Raw genomic sequence first — 19,647 nt, 5'->3', positions numbered from 1 at the left:
GAGCTAATATCTCTGTTTCAAAGTTAAACTACAAACTAAGTTTCTCTGAAGGCCATTTTGGTCTACACCTACGCTCAGGAATAAACAAGGACAACTTGGAGGTTAGAAGCAAGATGAAGTCACTTAAGTCAGATCTCTTTCACTGTCATAATTTTCTCAGTTACAATTTTTGCAAAGGTGGTTTCAAAAGTCCCTACAAGAAAGAGAATGGAGTAGGGAAAAAATATTGAAGAATAATGGCCAAAAAGAAATTTGGTGAAAGACACAAATTTACAAATTCAAGAAACTCAGAGAACCCAAAATAGGACAAATGTGGAGAAAACCATGCTAGGCACATCATAGTCAAACTGATGAAAATGAAAAGGAAAGAAAATCTCAAAATTAGCACGAGAAAAATAGCACATTATATATAGAGAACAATGATTCAAATTTCTCACAGACTTAAGATTAGAAACTAGAGTCCAAAAGACAGTGGAATAATGTCTTTATAAGTGCTGGGGAAAAAAAACCCAAATTCTATATTTAGTTAAAATGCCCTTCAAGAATGAAAAAGAATTAAAGACTTTTCAGATAAAATAAAACTAGGAGAATTCATTTCCAGCAGACCAGCCCTTCAAGAAATGCTAAAGGAAGTAGTTATTCAAGCTGATACCAGAAGGAAATAATACAGAAGAAAATTCAGATTCCTTCAGAAATTAATGAAGAGCATTAGAAACATAAATATATGGGTAAGCACAAAAGACTATTTATTCTTTTAATTTTTAAAAAATACATATGCATAAGACTATTTAAAGCACACATCCTTACATTGCCTTTTGAGGTATTAATGTACAGATGCAATGCATATAACACTACAGCATACAGGATGGTGAGGGGAGTGAATGGGCAACAGACTGAAAGGTTTCTACACTGGATGTGAAGCAATGCAATACCAATCCTAAGTAGCCTGTGAAAAGCTAAAGACATTTCATGTGATCCCTAAAGCAATCACTTTAAAAATGCAAATAGAGATAATTTTACTTCTTCCTTTCCAATTTGGATGCCTTTTATTTCTTTTTCTGGCCTAATTGCTCTGGCTAGAACTTCCAGTACTATGCTGAATAGAAGTGGTGAGACTGAACATCTTTGTCTTGTTCCTGATCGTAGAGAAACAGCTCTCAATTTTCACCATTGGGTATGGTGTTTGTTGTGAACTTGTTGTATTTGACCTTTATTAGATATGCTTTTATCATGTAAATATTCAGCATGATTATAGAATGAATTTAAATTTTATAGAAATTAAAGAATTAAATTTTTTCAAATACTTTTTCTGCATCTATTAAGATGATTCTGCATCTATTGAGATGAGAGATATAGATTAAAAGCCAATACATAAGTTAAAATAAAGCATGTAAATATTCTAAAAATCCAAAAGAAGGTAGATACAATGGGCAAAATGAATCCCCCAAAGGTGTCCACACCTTTAACCCTGGAACCTTTGAATGCGTTATGTTACATGAAAAAAAGTGGTTATGGACCTAAAAACAGGGAGATATCACTGGAATATTCCATGGAGCCTACTCACATGTCCCCTGAAAAACAGAGAACTTTCTCTAGCTGGAGTCACGGAAGTAGTAGAGGAGAAGTCAGAGAGACACAAAGTGTCAGAGGATCTTCACTCACCATTGCTGGAGGGGCAACATGGAGAACATGAGAAAGATTTCTCTAGAGCAGCCCACCATCCACAGACTGCAAATTAATGGGAACCTCATTTCCACAACTCTTCAGTTTGTGAATCATTCGTCACAGCAGCAACAGAAAACTAATAGAGCCAGAAAGGGAGAAGAGATACATGAAAAACAGAGGGGAAATATAGAAACAACAGTAAACATGCCTAACCCAAACACATTGATAATTGCATTAAATCATTGTACACTACAAGTTTTAGATTCTCAGAATGGATCAAACAAAAACAAGACCAACTACTGTCTATCTACAAGAGATGTGCTTTCAATGTAAAGACATAGACAGGTTGAAAGTAAATTAATGGAAAAACATACACCACACAACTAGAAAGTGTTAGAAGACTACACCGTCTTTATTAGCATCAGATAAAACAGACTTCAAGACAAAGAGTATTCCTGGAGGAGCATTTCATAATGAGAAAAGGGTCAATTCATCAGAAAGATATAATAACCACAAATATGTATGAACTTAATAACAGAACCCCAAAAATAAAGAATGGAATTAAAAGGAAAAATAGACAATTCCACAATCACAGTTTCTCTTTTAACTTCAATCACAGATATTTCCCATTATTTATTATTAGTCTATAAACCAACTCACTTTTTAAAATGTAATTAAGCTATTCTAAGGGAATTTTTATAGCTTATATAAATGAGAAGCCTTGTGTCACTTACACAAATAATCACCATGAACATAAAGCAAATCATATTATTAAATCCTAGCCAGACACCATGGAATGACTACAATGTGAGTCTGTGTTCTTTAAGACTGGGGCTGTATCACCTAACACCATCTCATTTACCCGAGGTTACATGCAGCCCCGTATTCTGGGAAACACTTATGTAACCTAACTCTCTCACATGTTCAAAAGACTGGACAGTAACTGGTCTCCTGTAACCAAACAAGTTGGTGCCAGATCCTGGTGTTCTGATCCTTTGTTGTACATTCATTCCTCTGTTCTGTGAGTCTTTTATTAGCAGTAAGAGTGGAGCCCAAACCTCCTCTTAAAAGTTGGCATTTGGAACCCAACAGAAAACTGCAAGCTCCAGGACCTTGAACCAACTCAGAGTCAGAAGTGCTGATATCATTCAGCATCCAAGGATACTTAGAACCAAGTTTGTGCTGTCTTTTTAACACAACTAATGTCATCAGTGGAATTATAGAAAAATGAAAGTCACAGGCATGCAGCTCCGACTTTTAGGAGCGTCGCAAATGATGTGTCCTCTGAAGCTATTCAGCTGGTGTGACTTGTAGATTTATCCCTCTGAGGGAAGCCACTATGCATCGGGTAGCCAACCTGACACCACATCGGGTGACAAATGAGATCTGAGAACCAAGTCTTACCAGGCAAAGGCTGCCACATTGAGTGGAATACAAAATGGTTTTTCTGCATGAATTCAGTTCACTACTGTAAATGAGATTCACTAGAGACCTGAAACAGGAGGGCCCCAAATAATTTTGGTTCTGATTCCAACAACAAAGAAAGAGTTGACTCTCCTGCTTCTCTAACTGATCGTAGTGATTAATCTCTCACCAACCAGCTTATTACATAGACGTGCTCAATCTAAAGCTAGCATGCAAGACACCAGTTTCAAAAATTAAACAAGCCAGGTATGGTAGCACATGCCTATAATCCCAGCTACTTGGGAGGCTGAGGCAGGAGGATCGCTTGAGCCCAGGAGTTCAAGGCTACAGTGAGCCATGACTGTGCCACCACACTCCAGCCTGAGCAACAGAACAATACCCTCAGAGGGAGAGATGGAGGGAGGGAGGGAGGAAGAGAAAACAGACTGGAGTTTGAATCCTGGGTTTATCATTTGCTAGCTGAGTGATTTTAGGAAGTTATTTAAGCCATGAAGTCTCCATTTCCTAATCTGTAAAACTGAAAAAATAGTATTACCTCACCCTAAATGAGATAATTATAATTAAAGTTAATTTCATTGCATACCATCTGCCAGATACTATGTTAAGCCCTTTATGTGTAGAAATGAAAGGAGAGTTCTGTGCGCATGCTAGGTGCTCTGTATACAGCGTACCACCCACTCCAAAGCTGAGAGTGGAAGGCAGAGCTCAAGCAATCATTAACCACAGCACACGTTCAGGCAGTTCTGTCACTAAATTTTAACCAGTACATATATAAAAGTGCCCCACTCTCCTTCTCATACCCCACATGCACACGTGCACGTCCGTGTGTGTGCATGCACTCACACGTGGACACACACACATACAGCCAGTTTTTCCTGGGGGTAGACTTTGGTAACTAAGTACCTCTCTTAGCCTAAGTACCTCTCTCAGCTCTAAGCAAATTGAAAATCTCTTTTAATTCACACACAAAAAGATTGTTTTCAATTAGGTCAACCCTGCAGCTTAACAACAAAGATAAAGAAGAGCTTGGGCAAGAACAAGACAGCTGTGGTTTGAGAAGTAGGCAGTAGACCTGGAGTTAGAACTTGGGTGCTGGCTGTGCCATATATTCACTGGATGATTTTGGACACATTTGTCACCTTTTTGAGCCCTTCCTTGCATGCAAAATTAGGCACTTGTTTATACTTTTAAACATGACAGTGCTACAGCATAATGAAAGCACCAATGGATAACAAAAATAAAGCAATGGATTGTCAGTTCACGAGGCAAATTAGAGTTGTGTGTGATTTGGGTGAGAAAGCAAGGGCCACTCACTTTTCAAAGTATCCAGAGAGAAGCTGTGTGATTCGCGGAAATGGAGCTACAGGGAGCTGGCTCAGCCTCCTCCTATGTGAACTTGGGCAAGTCTCTTCACCTTGCTTAGCCTCAGTTTGGTCATTTACAGAAAGGTGATGATAATTCCCAGCCTTGCTGGCTTACTGTGATGATTAACATGAGTATGGAAGGTACTTAGTACTTTGTTCCTTAGTCTGTCTCCTCCTCTTCCCTCCTCCCTCCTTCTCCTCCTCTTCCTCCCCCTTCCTCTTCCTCCCCTTTTCTCCTCCTCCCCCATCCTCCTCCTCCCTCCTTCCTCCTCCCCATTCCCTTCCTCCTATACGTCCTCCTCGTTCTCCTCTTCTCCTTCCTCCCCCTCCTCCTCAATGAAGCAAGATCTTCCCTCAGTAAGAACATTAAATTTCTTCCACTTCATGACCTGGCTCAAGTTTGCTATTAAAATGATCACTGCCAGTAGGAAAATTCCTCCAGAAGATTTTTTATTATGTTTCCCTTTGAAAAGGAGCAAGAAATCAACAGTTGGCATCCCTTGGAAGATGAAAGCAAGTTGCTCTGTATTCGGAACTAACGCTCCCCCGGAATCAGAGTAATGTCTTAATGGACCCTGATGACATAATGGGGCGCAGTCTCCTCGTTTCAAACGGCAGGTTACTCAGCAAGACAGAGGGAGAGAAGCAGATGGATGTGACAATAAACTCTGCTGCGTACCCACAGACATTTCTAAGACATTAAAAAGCGGTGCCCACATTTCCGACTCCCACAACGAAACCCGTGAAAAAATCCTGACGTTGATTTCAGGAGCATGTGGGATCTTGTCTCTCTTACAATGCAAGTCCCTCACTCTGGTCACACTAAGCACAGCTTAAACTGACTCCTTTGGTTGTGAGAAAGTAAGGTAAGAGGAGACTCTAACAGGTTTATTTTATCTACTGGAAAGGAACACTAGATCTGGAGTCTAGGGAGGAGGATTCAAGCCCTGATTCCATGACTTATTAGCAGTGACATAGAGGGTTGCCTCAGTTGTCCTATATGTGAAATGAGAGGAACAAGGAGGACAGTGGCACGTGGTTATTCTGAAGACCAGATCAGTTCCTATCCCTCGGGCCACTCTCCATCTTTCTCATTTTACTCTGACTCTGATAGAACTTGACAGTTTCCTGACTTACCAGATTTTTCCCTCCTCAGCATCTTTTCACTCTGTTCCCTAAACCTGGAATGCTTTTCCTTCCATTCTTCCCATCATCAAAACCTCCTTTTCATCCTTCAGATTTCGGCTTAAATGTCTCATGCTCTGAGAGGTCTTTTCTTGCTAGAGCAGGGTCTTTGTCCATCAGTCTTTATCACAGCTCTACTTATTACCTCCCCCATTGTACTTTCCAAAATCTGTAATTAGCTTTTTCACCTGTGTATTGATACCTTCTTACACTAGAATGTACTTAGAATCGGGACATGAAAGGACTGTATCCTCATCTTCTAGTACAATGCCAGGCATTTAAGCATTTACTATTCACTGAATGAATGACTGTACTAGAAAACACTTGGGAGCTATACAGTCCTGTATACATACAAAGGCCTACGGGACTATGTATATGTATATAGGACTTATATGATATATAAGATAAAAGTATACCATACATACCCAAGATATTTATATTTAAAGTGAAACTATAGACTCTTTCTGGTGATACTGGAAAATTCCCCTATAACTAGAGAATAGGCCAGACATGACAGCTCAGTCCTGTAATTATAGCATTTTGAGAGGCCAAGGCAGGCAGTTCACTTGCCCCCAGGAGTTTGAGACCAGCCTGGCCAACATGGCAAAACTCCCATCTCTACTAAAAAAAAAAAAAAAAAAAAAAAAAAAAATTAGCTGGGTGTTATGGTGTGCGCCTACAGTCCCAGCTACTCAGGTGGCTGAGGCATAAGCATTGCTTGAACCCAAGAGGCAGAGGTTGCAGTGAGCTGAGATCATGCCCCTGAACTCCAGCCCGGACAACAGACAGAGATTCTGTCTTAATTTAAAAAAAAAAAAAAAAGGAGAGAGAGAATTTTCACCCTGCAAAGCCCTTAGAGGAGGAAAAGAAGCAGGCATGGGCTACGGAGTTACAAGCTACCAGTCACAGTAGCTGTCCAGCACCAGCAAGGTGCTGAAAGAACAACAAAACAGGAAATGCACAAATCGTCATTAGAATAAAAACTGAAAATGCCATCCATGCTGCTTGTTGTGCACTTCCTGACTGGTAAGACTCCTTCTACGATCTTAAGGCAGCAATGCCATGCTGACCAGTGCCTCCAATAAAGCCTCAAGGTAATTGGGCTGGTAGATTTTTACCTAACTGCAAAGCTCAGTTATGACCCATTAGGTCATTTCCAGAAAGGTTCACATAAACTTGGGTCACTTTATATTCTTTTTAAACTTGTCATTATGGGAAATGTCAAACATAGAAGAGAGAAAAAATAGTATAACAAACTCCCATGTATCCACCACTCAATTTCAACAATTTCCAATTCATGACTAATCTTCTTTTATCCATATTGTTATCAATGTCCTCCCTCCTATGCATTACTTTGAAGTGAACTCCAGACATCATATCATTTCATCTGTTAATATTTCAGTATGCATCTCTAAAAGTCAAAGACTCCCTTTTACAAATGTCATCACAATACCATCATCACACTCAAAATATACTTTAATCCTTAATATTATCAAGTGTCTGGTCTGTGTTTATATTTCCCTGATTGTTCTATAGAAAAATCTTAGTCTTTTGACTTAGAATACACACAAAGTCTATATATTATGATTAATATATTATGTATGTATGTATGTATGCATGTATGTTTGTATGTATTTTTGAAACAGTCTTGCTCTGTTGCCCAGGCTGGAGTGCACTGGTGTGATCTCTGTTCACTGCGACCTTCTCCTCCTGGGGTCAAACAATTCTTATGCTTCAGCCTCCAAAGTAGCTGAGATGACAAACATGCACCACCACGTCTGGCTAATTTTTGTATTTTTAGTAGAGATGGGGGTTTTGCCATGTTGGCCAGGCTGGTCTGGCACTCCTGGCCTCAAGTAACCTGTCCACCTCATCCTCCCAAAGTGCTGGGATTTCAGGTGTCAGCCACTGCACCTGACTTAATTAATATGACTCTTGGGACACTTTTTATTTCATTGCATTTTTTGTTTTAAAAACTGGGTCTTTTGCTGCAATTTCCAACAGTCTGGATTTTGCTGATGACATGCCCATGATGTCATCTAATAGGCTTATGCCCCCTCCCATATTTATTGGAAGTTCAGGCCAGAGGAAGATGTAGATCTCATTTATTTTGCCAACAATACTTCATATGTGATGGGTGTACTTTTTTTTAAAAAAAATTTTTCAGAGAGAGATCCAAGATGACCTATTAGGAGCAGCTCAGGATTGCAGCTCCCAGTGAAAGCACAGAGAGTGAGTGGACACTGCATTTCCAGATGGATTTTTATTGCCCATAGACCAGGAGATTCCCAGGCAGAGGAGCCCCATGGGTCGCCAGTGCGACTCTTTTGGCTGGCACAGCTGTTTTGCTGGCATGCCAGCGTGGCAGTTCTTAATGCAAAATACACGGGACTGGGTGCCCTTTTAGCTGGCAAATGGAGCTCCGGGAAGGCAGAGTTGCCCATTTAGTTGATTAAAAACGGGACTGAGACAGCCAGCCAGGCCAGGAGATTCCTGGGCAGGAAGGTGCTAAGAATCTCAGCACCACTGTTTTAGCCGGCGCAGTGGGTTGCCACAGGGGAAATCACACAGCAGCTCTGAATGAACAACGGAGCCCACAGCTCACCACTTGAGCTCCTATAAAGAACAGACTGTCTCCTCAAGGAGCTCCCTGACCCCCATATACCCAAAGAGTCACCTCATAAAGGAGACCGCAGACTGACACTTGGCAGATACCCTTCTGGGACAAAGATAGCAGAAGAAGAAAGTGGTAGTAACCCTTACTGTTGTTCTGCAGCTGCTGCAGGTGATCCCCAGGTAAGCAGGTCCTGGAGTGGACCTCAGCAGTCCTACAGCAGAGGAGCCAGACTGTTAGAAGAAAAACTAATAAACAGAAATAACTTCATTATCAACAAACTGGACAACCACTCAGAGACCCAATCTGAAAGTCAGCAACTACAAAGATGACAGGTGGATAAATCCACAAAGATGGGAAGAAACCAGCACAAAAAGGCAGAAAACACCCGAAACCAGAATACCTCTCCTCCTACAAGGGATCACAACTCCTCATCAGCAAAGGAACAAGGCCTGATGGAGAATGAGTGTGATGAATTGACAGAATCAGGCTTCAGAAGGTGGCTAATAAGAAAATTCTGTGAGCTGAAACAACATGCTCTAATCCAATCCAAAGAAACTAAGAACTTTGAAAAAAGATTTGATGAAATTCTAACGAGAATAGACAACTTAGAGAGGCATATCGATGAATTGATGGAGCTGAAAAACACAACAGGAGAACTTTGTGAAGCATGCACCAGTTTTAACAGTCAAATTGACCAAGCAGAAGAAAGGATATCAGAGGTCGAAGATCAACTCAATGAAATAAAATGAGAAGGCAAGATTAGAGAAAAAAGGCTAAAAAGGAATGAACAAAGTCTCCAAGAAATATGGGACTATGTGAAAAGACCTAATCTACATTTGATAGGTGTACCTGAATGTGACGAAGAGAATGAATCCAAGCTGGAAAATATTCTTCTGGATATTATCCAGGAAAACTTCCCCAGCCTAGAAACACAGGCCAATATTCAAGTTCAGGAAATACAGAGAACACCACAAAGATATTCCTCAAGAAGAGCAACCCCAAGGCACATAATAGTCAGATTCACCAGGGTTGAAATGAAGGAGAAAATGCTAAGGGCAGCCAGAGAGAAAGGTCAGGTTACCCACAAAGGGAAGCCCATCAGACTCACAGCAGATCTCTCAGCAGAAACCCTACAAGCCAGAAGAGAGTGGAGGCCAATATTCAACATCCTTAAAGAAAAGAACTTTCAACCCAGAATTTCATATGCAGCCTAACTAAGCTTCATAAGTGAAGGAAAAATAAAACCCTTTGTGAACAAGCAAGTACTCAGAGATTTCATCACCACCAGGCCTGCTTTACAAGAGCTCCTGAAAGAAGCACTACACATAGAAAGGAACAACCAGTACCAGCCACTCTAAAAACATACCAAAAGGTAAAGAGCATCAATGTAATGAAGAATCTGCATCAACTAATGGACAAAACAGCCAGCTAGCTTTAAATGGCAGTATCAAATTCACACACATCAATATTAACACTAAATGTAAATGAACTAAATGCCCCAGTCCAAAGACACAGACTGGCAAATTGGATAAAAAGTGGCCCCATTCTTAAAAGGCTTCCAGCTTAGTTGGGGAGATGGCAAATATGGTCAGGTAATTTTTTAACTAAAACTAGAGTAATTTGTAACTGAAAAATGGAATGAGAAAGTTGAACTTTGAATGCTTTAGGACTAAATGTTATAGTCTTATAAAATTGCTCAATTCCTACTGAAGATTAGCCATGAATTCTGATGTGAAAGAACTCATGACTTTAGCTAAGGCACTGTATTGCCTAGCAGAAGTTTCTTCAATAAAGGAAATGTTTGATAATCTGTGCCATCCAATAAGATAGCCACTAACTATATGTGGCCTTTGAGCCTCTGAAACGTGATTAGTGCCACTGAGAAATTAAATGTTTAATTTAATTATATTAAATTAAAATAATCACACAAAAACAAGATACTCAGCATCATAGCTCATAAGGCAGGTGCAAAATAAAATCAAATTAAGACACTACTATACACATTTTAGAATTGCTAAAATAAAACAACTGATAATACAACATGCTGGTGAATATGTGGAAGAACTGAAGCAAAACTCATGTTTCTGGTGGAAATACAAAACAAGATAGTCACTTTAGAAAACAGTTTAAAAAAAAAAGAAAGAAAATGAAATTTTTATTTTAGATTAGCCTGGCATAGAGGTGCATGCCTGTAGTCTCAGATACTTGGTAGGGTGGCCTGAGGTGGAAGGGTGGCTTAAGGTGAGGAGTTTGAGGCTGCACTGAGCTATGATCACATCACTGCATTCCAGCCTGGGCAATAGAGCAAGACTCCCATCCTCTCTCCCTCCTTCTATCCCTCTTTCTCTCTTTTTTTCTTTTCTTTCTTTTCTTTTTTCTTTCTTCAAAAAAAAAAAGAAAAAAATAAATAAAATTTCTGTTTGTCTTTTGTAACATGAGCAGGCATTGACAATGATTGTCTGGATCCATTAGTTCATAATGCTGGGATTTTCCAATTCTACTATTCCTTCTTCATTTATTACCTGGCATGATGCCAAAAAGGGAAACCTTCCTTTGCCATTTATTTGGTTGGCCTGGAGGAGAGTTGATATAATAAAGGCAGAATACAGTAAACGCCTACTTCTTCCCCATATGCATGTTTTCAGAACAATGAATTGGTTTGCTAGCATCCTCCAAGGGTTACCAATTAGTTATCTTTTAAAACATTTTATTATTACACACTCATGGATGTATTACTCTAAAACTCATGGATTTTATGTATTTCAATCCGTTAGTATTTAGTATGGATTTTATGGATTTTATGTATTTCAATACCTTAGCAATTAGTATCCTCACTGACATCCAAACTGTTCCATCTTTGGCCAGTTGGTACTTTTCAGATTGGCTTCTGAGTCCCTTTGACCTGTAGTCTTTGGTAGCTGCTTCGCGCTTTGCAATGACGAGACACTCTAGGAAGGTTTATCTTGTTCATTTCCACCCTACACCTTGAATCAGCCACTTTCCCAGTGGCCCCCTTCAGTGGAAAATAGTATTTAAAAACCAAAATCTGAGTGGAGGGGTACTTATCTTTTCTAAGTTGGTCACTGTTCTAGGATATATATATTTTACGTAAAAATACATCATAAGTTCATACTGATATTTTTTTAATTGACATAATTATGGTATTTTAATGTTTATGGGGTACAGAGTGATATTTCACTACATGTATACAATGTGTAATGATCAAAACAAGGTAATCAGCATATCCATCACCTTAAACTTGTCATTCATGTTTAGAACATTAAAAAATCTGCTTTTCTATTTTAAAATATACAATATATTTTTAATTATAGTCATCCTACAGTGTTATAGAATACTAGAACCTATTCTTCCTGTCTAGCTATAATTTAGTTACACCTTTAGTTACACCCTTCCTGGCCTCTAGTGACACCCTTCCTGGCCTCTAGTGACCACTAATCTAATTTCTACTTCCATGAGATCAATGTTTTTAGCTTCCACATAATTGAGAACATGTGATATTTGATTTTTGTGCCTGGCTTATTCCATTTAACATATTGTCCTCCAAGCTCATTCATATTGCCAAGAATGACAAGATCTTGTTATTTTTATGGCTATTATTCCATTGTGTATACATACCGCATTTTCTTCATCCATTGAGAGGTACTTAGGTTGATTCAATGTCTTGGCCCTTGTGAATAGTGTGGCAATAAACATGGCAGTGGGTAAAGATATGTCTTCAACGTACTGATTTCCTTTCTTTTGAATATATACCCAGTACTGGGACTGCTGGATCACACAGTAGTTCTAGTTTTAGCTTTTTTAGGAACCCCCATATCATTTTTCAAAATGGCTGTATTCGTTTAAATTCCCACCAGCAAAGTATAAGAGTTCTCTTTCTCTGCATCTTTGCCAGTATGTTACTTTTTGTATTTTTGTTAATACCCATTCTGAGGGGAGATGATATCTCACTGTGGTTTTGATTTGTATTTTCCCCATGATTAGTGATGTTAGTATTTTTTTCATAAACCCATTGTCCATTTGCATGTCTTTGTTTAAGAGATGTTTATTTAACTCATTTGTCCATTTTTAAATCGAATTATTATACTTTTTTTTGCTCTTGAGTTGTTTGACTTCCTTGTATATTCTGGACATTAATTCCTTGTCAGATGAGTAGTTTGCAAATATATTCTCTCATTCTGTGGGTTATCACTCTGTTGATTCTTTCCTTTGCTGAGCAGAAGCTTTCACATTTGTCTATTTTCGCTTATGTTGCCTGTGTTTTTGAGATCTTCTCTATAAAAATCTTTTCTCAGATCAATGCCCTGGAGTTTACCCTGTTTTCTTCTAGTAGTTTCATAATTTTAAGTCTTATATTTAAGTCTTTAACTCATTTTGAGTGTATTTTGTATATGGTGAGAGATAGAGGTCTAGTTTCATCCTTCTGCATATGAATATCCACTTTTCCAAGCACCATTTCTGCTGTAGCTGTTGTCCTCAAAATGACCTGCCTCATTTTCCAGTAGCATCTGATGATCACCTTGAACTTCCCAAACTCTCAGAGGCGTCACAAATAACTTGGTCTTTACTTTCTAACACATAGTTTCTAGTACCACATGGGATTTGCAGTCATGATTTTTAGCTACATGCTCATTTTTTGAATTCATGGGGACATCCTGTCTCATAACTTTTTGTAGCTATTACCCATGAGTTTTTGTCTGTTTTTTGAGGAGTGGGTTCAAAGATAAATCAAAAGCTCTGCAGTTGATATCTTCCAGATTTTCCTAATAAATGTATCCATGATATGATACTCCTTCAGCTACAAACACACACATGCCAATACATTCTCTTAACTCTCACAGACACACTTGCATGTAGACACACACTCATGCATCTGTGCCACCATGTCCATACACACACACACACACACACACACACACACACACACATACACACATGCGGAGTAACTTGTTTCTCCATGAGACTGCCAGAAACTAAACTACCGACTAACGTTTTCTGACATTCCCAGCTCTCTAGGTGTGCTTCTCAGTTAGGATGGGCCCAAACCTAAAGATATTAACTTCCTTGTCATCAGTAAGAACAAAACTAATCATGTTGTTACAACATCCAGATATAAGGCCAAATTATTTTTATGTTCATTTTATATGCTCCCCCATTTAGAAAAGAAAGAAATTTCAATTTATTCTTCTGGTTTTTATCTGCCTTTATCATTAAGAAGTGATGTTTATTAATCAGTCAATTAAGAGGGAAATATCAAGGAGATATCTGCACTCCCATGTTTGCTGCAGCACTATTCACAATAGCCAAGATTTGGAATCAACCTAAACATCTGTCAACAGACAAATGGATAAAGAAAATATGGTACATACACACAATGGAGTACTATACAGCCAGTACTATATATGGAAAATAATGAGATCCTGTCATGTGTAAGAACATGGATAGAACTGGATGTTAAGTGAAATAAGCCAGGCACAGAAAGCCAAGCTTCATATTTCCACTTATTTGTAAGAGATAAAAAAAAATTAAAACAATTGAACTCATGGAGGTAGAGCATAGACTGATGGTTACCAGTGGCTGGTAAGGGTAGTTGGCGGGTGGTATGAAGTAGGGATGATTAATAAGCATAAAAATATAGTTAGATAGAATAAGATCTAATATTTACTAGCACAACAGGATGACTACAGTCAACAACAATTTGTTGCACATTAAAAAAATAACAGAGTATAATTGGATTATAATACAGAAAAAGGATAAATGCTTGAGGTGACAGACACCCCATCTACTCTCATATGATTATTATGCACTGTATGCATGTATCTCATGTACCCCAGAAATATATACACCTACTTCATACCCACAAAAATTAGAAATAAAAACCATTATTTTTCAATGATATTTTATAATTGTATAAATATATAGGTACAATATGATGTGTGTGTATATATATATAAGACATATACACACACACACACACACACACACACACACACACACACACACAGGAATGATCAAACAACTTTGAAGGAAAAGACAATTACCCATCCTTTTTTGGAAACCAAAACCATCAACAGCACTGTTCCTTTTGGCTGGGTACCAACATATACTAATAAGAAAGAAAATCTATAGAAAATCCTACAACAAAGGAAACAGAGTATGTTACCACCAAGAAAAAGAAAAAGTGCTTATGGAGAAGTTGTCATAACATGACAAACTAAAATTATGATGTCAGATAAATAACAAAAGCGGACACAAAATGTATGTACAAAACAATAAAGAAAATATCTGTAAAAAAATAAGATTGAAAAACTACACCAAAGTGTTATAATTATGGTGAAATTACAAGTGATCTTTCTCGATTTTATTTTATAGTATGTTTCTGTTTTAACAACGTACATGTTATTACAATAACCGAAAGGCTCTTTTATAGAAATAAAATGTTTATTTTGTCAATGTTTTATTTATCTTTCAAGATCTAGATCTCACTTTTCCCCTCTTCCATAAATACTACTACCTCACAATTTTCCATCTTCCCATTGTGTAGAGTGCTACAGGCAGTAATTCAGTAACTTGGTCAGCATAGGAATCACTCTAATGAGCTTTTTAATATGCACGTACCTGAATTTCCTTGCAGCACTGCTGAATCAGAATCTCTGGATATGGTACCCAAGAATCTCCACTCTGAACCGTAATACTTGGCATCATTGATGCAGGAGGTCCACAGACTCTACTTTGAGATATTGTATTAGGGACTTCACTTTTTACTGGGCACATAATTTGATACTTACTGCTATGGCTGTTTATTATTGCAGAGCATGTCTCATTCCTGCAACCAGAGTACTAATCATGAAAAAAACAGGGCCTAACCCTAACACTAACTTGGCCCAGACCTCTCTAAATGATTCTAGATATTAAGACTTCATAGTTCTTCCTTTTGTAAAACACTAATTTTGTAGGTGCATATGAAAGCTGACTCACTCCCATTTATAACTCAGAAACTACAGAAGGCAAAAAATTGCAATTACAATAATATTGTTTTCTTTGTATGCTGTTAGGCATGGAAGTGGAATTCCATCTATTCACTAAGAATAGTAACTACCTGATAACACCCAGTTATCCAAATGCAGTAAAACAAATGAGGGCGTAAGAAATCAAACAAATATGCCAAAGCATGTTTCAAAAGCAGCATACTAAAAATATCTAGTCACCTCTCCCTTAGCTAAAAAAATTAAACCAATAACCCCAATAAAAGAAAATTATTAGACATTAAAATTCTGTATATTTGGCTTAAATGAAAGCAAACAAAGATGGAGATGTTCTCATTCATGTGACATCTGTTTACTCTGCATAGTCTATGTCAGAGGTCATGGTCTTAAATAGTTTTAGGAGGATCTAAGTTGAACTCAGATCTGGACTGGGTGGAAACACCTATTCTAAATGGAGAAAATTCCCAAGAATGGAGTCAATTTAATTCATTTCAAGAGTTTACTCTACAAAAGCCATCATCTTTCCAGAGTGGGAGCAGGAAGTTCTCTCTACCCAGGAGATCAATGCAAAGACTGTACAGCTAATACTTGGATGTGTCTAGCACCATGCTCAGTGGTTTACCTGAATCATCTCTAATTCTCACAGCAACCATTTTGTGGACAAGAAATCTGCAGCTTGTAAAAAATAAGCGCGAGATCCAAACCCTGGTTTTTCTGCCTCCAAAGCCCATATGGCTCCCACAACACCAACCTACCACTTAGAGGCAACAGAAGAATATCAGATATCAAGAGAGGCAGGAGCTTACATCACTACAGCTGATGTCAAGGGCAGGAATCAAGAGCAAATAAAAGGAGATGCCAAGATGTTTGAGGAGTATGCCTCTCCTGAACACTGAAGGAAAGAGATCCATAGGGGTGTCTGTGTGTGCGTGTGTGTGTGTGTGTGTGTGTGTGTGTGTGTGTGTGTGTGTGAGAGAGAGAGAGAGAGAGAGAGAGAGAGAGAGAGAGAGGTCTTACAAACATACATTTTTAGTAAATTTTTAATACATAAGAACAGCAGACAAATTATAGTATACCGCTCAATTTTCTACAACTTAAACACATCCATATAACCATTTTCCAAATCAAGATTCAAGATACAGAACACCAGAAACCTTCCTCCAGCCCCATCAAATCTATCCCAAATCCCTACCATGGTTGTCTGGCCATCTCTCTCTTTCTCTCTGTGTGTGTCAGTTAATTTCTCTCTCTAACACACACACACACACACATATATTTTATCAAGGACAAGGAATATTCAAAGAGCACCTTCCATATACAAGGCTGAGTGATAGGTGCTGTAAACAATGTCATCTTCACAACACCATCTCAAGAAGCCATTATTCTCTCCTTTCTGAGGAACAGGGAATTTAAGGCTCAGAGATGACAAATAACTTCCCCAGGTTGATACAGTTAGAACTAAGCCAAGATATGATTAATCTCAAATAAGACTAACTATCAGCCCAGGTTCTTTTCACAAGGCTGCAGGTTCCTCCAAGTTCCCACTTTTGATGGAATGTAGCCCAAGATCCTCCAGAACAGAACCATGATAACCAGAGAGAAGGAGGGTACTACAACTAACTTTCATTTTCTCTTCAAGCCAATATTGAAGACTTGGTCCATTTTTCTGCCCCAATAAGGAATCAAGTTTCTGCTGAATCTTGATATGTGACCTGGTAAGGCTTTAGTGCTCTCCAGATATCCATCTTCTCTGTCCAAAAATAAAAAAATACAGGGTTGATCAATGGCCAAGGCAATCCTAAGAAAAAAAGAATAAAGCCAAAGCCATCACATTACCAAACTTCAAACTATACTACAAGGCTACAGTAACCAAAACAGCATGGTACAGGTTAAAAAAAAAAAAAAAAAGATCAGTGAAACAGAATACAGACCTCCTAAAATAAAGCTGTACACCTACAACCAACTGATCTTTAACAAAGTCAACAAAAAGAAACAATGAGGGAAGAACTCCCATCCCATAAATGATGCTAGGAAAACTGGCTATCTGTATGCAAAAGACTAAATCTGGACCCCTATCTTTTAGTATATACAAAAATTAACTCAAAATAGATTAAAGACTTAAGTGTAAGATCTCAAACCATAAAAAAATCCTAGAAGAAAACCTAGGAAATACCATTCTAGACATTAGCCTAGGCAAATAATTTATGACTAAGTCCTCAAAAGCAAATGCAACAAAAACAAAAATTGACATTCAGAAACTCATTAAACTAAAGATCTTCTGCACTGCAAAATAAACTATCAGTACACTAAACAGAAAACCTACAGAATAGGAGAAAATATTTGCAAACTAGGTATCCAACAAAAGGCTAATATTCAGAAGCTATAAGGAACTTAAATCAACAAGAAAAAAACAAATAAGTCCACTAAAAATCAGGTGAAGGACATGAGCAGACACTTCTCAAAAGAAGACATACAAGTGGTCAGCAAACATAAAAAAAGGCTCAGCATCATTAATCATAAGAGAAATGCAAATCAAAACCACAGTGAGTTACCATCTCACTCCAGTCAGAATGGCAATTATTAAAGGGTCAGAAAACAGCAGATGTTGGCAAGGTTGCAGAGAAAAGGGATGTTTATATGCTGCTGTTTGGGATGTAAATTAGTTCAGCCCCTGTGGAAAGTAGTTTGGAGATTTCTCAAACAACAAAAAATAGAATTACCATTCGACCCAGCAACCCCATTACTGAGTGTATGCCCAAAGGAAAATGAATGGTTTGACCAAAAATGACACCTGTACTCTCATATGCTTATGAAAGTACTATTCACAATAGCAAAGACATGGAATCAACCCACATGCCCATCAACAATGGATTGGATAAAGAAAATGCGATGCATATGCCCTATGGAATACTATGCAGCCATAAAAAAGAGTGGAATCATTTCCTTTGCAGCAGCATGGATGCAGCTGAAGGCTATTATCCTAAGTGACTTAACACAGGAACAGAAATTCAAGTAACACATGTTCTCACTAGTAAGTAAGAGCTAAACATTGGGTGCTCATGGACATAAAGATGGGAACAATAGACACTGGGGATTTCAAAAGGGAGGGGGGAGGGAGAAGGACAAGGGTTAAAAACTACTTATCAGGTAGTACATTCACTGCTTGGTAAAAAGGAACATTAGAAGCTCAAATTTCAGCATTACATAACATGCCTATGTAACAGATCTGCACATGAAGCCCTTGAATCTCTCTTTTTCTCTTTCTCTCAATCTCTCTTTCTACACACATACACAAACACAGACACAAACACACACACAGTTGAGAGAAAATGAATGCTGCCTCTAGATACTGACTCAAAATAGTCTCAATTGTGTTCTTAAATTGGCATTTTTTTTTCACCTGCCTCTGTCTCAAAAGATCAAGTGCAGGAGAAATTTTGGCTAACAGAGTTTGTAAGGTAAGTTTTGGATAATATCATTTTCTTATTTTAAGAAATAACTTACTAATTCTAAGATGCCAATGTCCTCATTAAAAAGAAAATGGAAAAAGGCAAATGCCTGGTATTTCTTAATGAGACACTACACTCAGCACATTATAGGAGTTATCAGATTTAATGCTTCCAACAACTTAATATCAGGTAGTATTATTAACTTCATTTGCAAAGAAGGGAATCAAGTCCTAGAGAGAGAAAATGACATCCCCAAGGTGGAGAAACAGTTCAATCTTGGTCCTCTGACTCCAGGGTTCACCATTGAATTAGTAAGTGGTCCAACTGGTAAAATAAATGATATGATTTCAAGTTGCAACCATGGTTCTTTAAAAAATAGATTTAGGAGGTAGAACTGCATTTTTATTATATGGATATATTGTGTAGTGGTGATTTCTCAGCTTTTAATGTAGCCATCATTCAAAAGTGTCCGATGTACTCATTCTCCACCTCCTCCCATTCCCTTCACCTTCCTCACTTTCCAGTCTCCAGTGTCTATTATTTCACTCTATGTGTCCATGTGTACACATTATTTAGCTCCCTCTTATAAGTAAGAACATGACATATTTGACTTTCTGTTTTGGAGTTGTTGCACTTAATATAAGGGCCTCAACACATATACACCATGGAATACTATGCAGCCATAAAAAAGAAAAAGTTCATGTCCTTTGCAGGGAGATGGATGAAGCTGGAAACCATCATTCTCAGCAAACTAACACAGGAACAGAAAAACAAACACCACATGTTCTCATTTGTAAGTGGGAATTGAACAATAAGAACACATGGACACAGGGAGGGGAACATCACACACCGGTGCCTGTCAGAGGGTGGAGGGCAAAGGGAGGGAGAGCATAAGGAAAAATACCTAATGCATGTGGGGCTTAAAATCTAGATGACGG

At 38.2% G+C, this 19,647-nt stretch overlaps 1 protein-coding gene across 6 annotated transcripts in view; it reads right to left on the bottom strand.

The window, feature by feature from the left end:
• The window catches only part of GRIN2A (glutamate ionotropic receptor NMDA type subunit 2A), a 425,841-nt gene that overhangs the window by 213,669 nt on the left and 192,525 nt on the right, over positions 1 to 19,647 (bottom strand). Inside the window, exon 1 of one of the 6 annotated variants that reach the window (XM_074381624.1) lies at positions 1,663 to 4,627. The exons of the other annotated variants lie outside the window; for them this stretch is intronic. Coding sequence (XP_074237725.1) covers positions 1,663 to 1,665 — 3 coding nt within the window. The 5' untranslated portion in view covers positions 1,666 to 4,627. Of the gene's footprint in view, positions 1 to 1,662; positions 4,628 to 19,647 lie in introns of those variants that run through there. 6 annotated transcript variants of the gene reach the window in all.

Source organism: Saimiri boliviensis, chromosome 12 (assembly GCF_048565385.1).
Source record: "Saimiri boliviensis isolate mSaiBol1 chromosome 12, mSaiBol1.pri, whole genome shotgun sequence".
NCBI classification, from domain to species: Eukaryota; Metazoa; Chordata; class Mammalia; order Primates; family Cebidae; genus Saimiri; species Saimiri boliviensis.
Note: the sequence above shows the minus strand (reverse complement) of the source record. Positions and strands in the feature narration are given on the sequence as shown.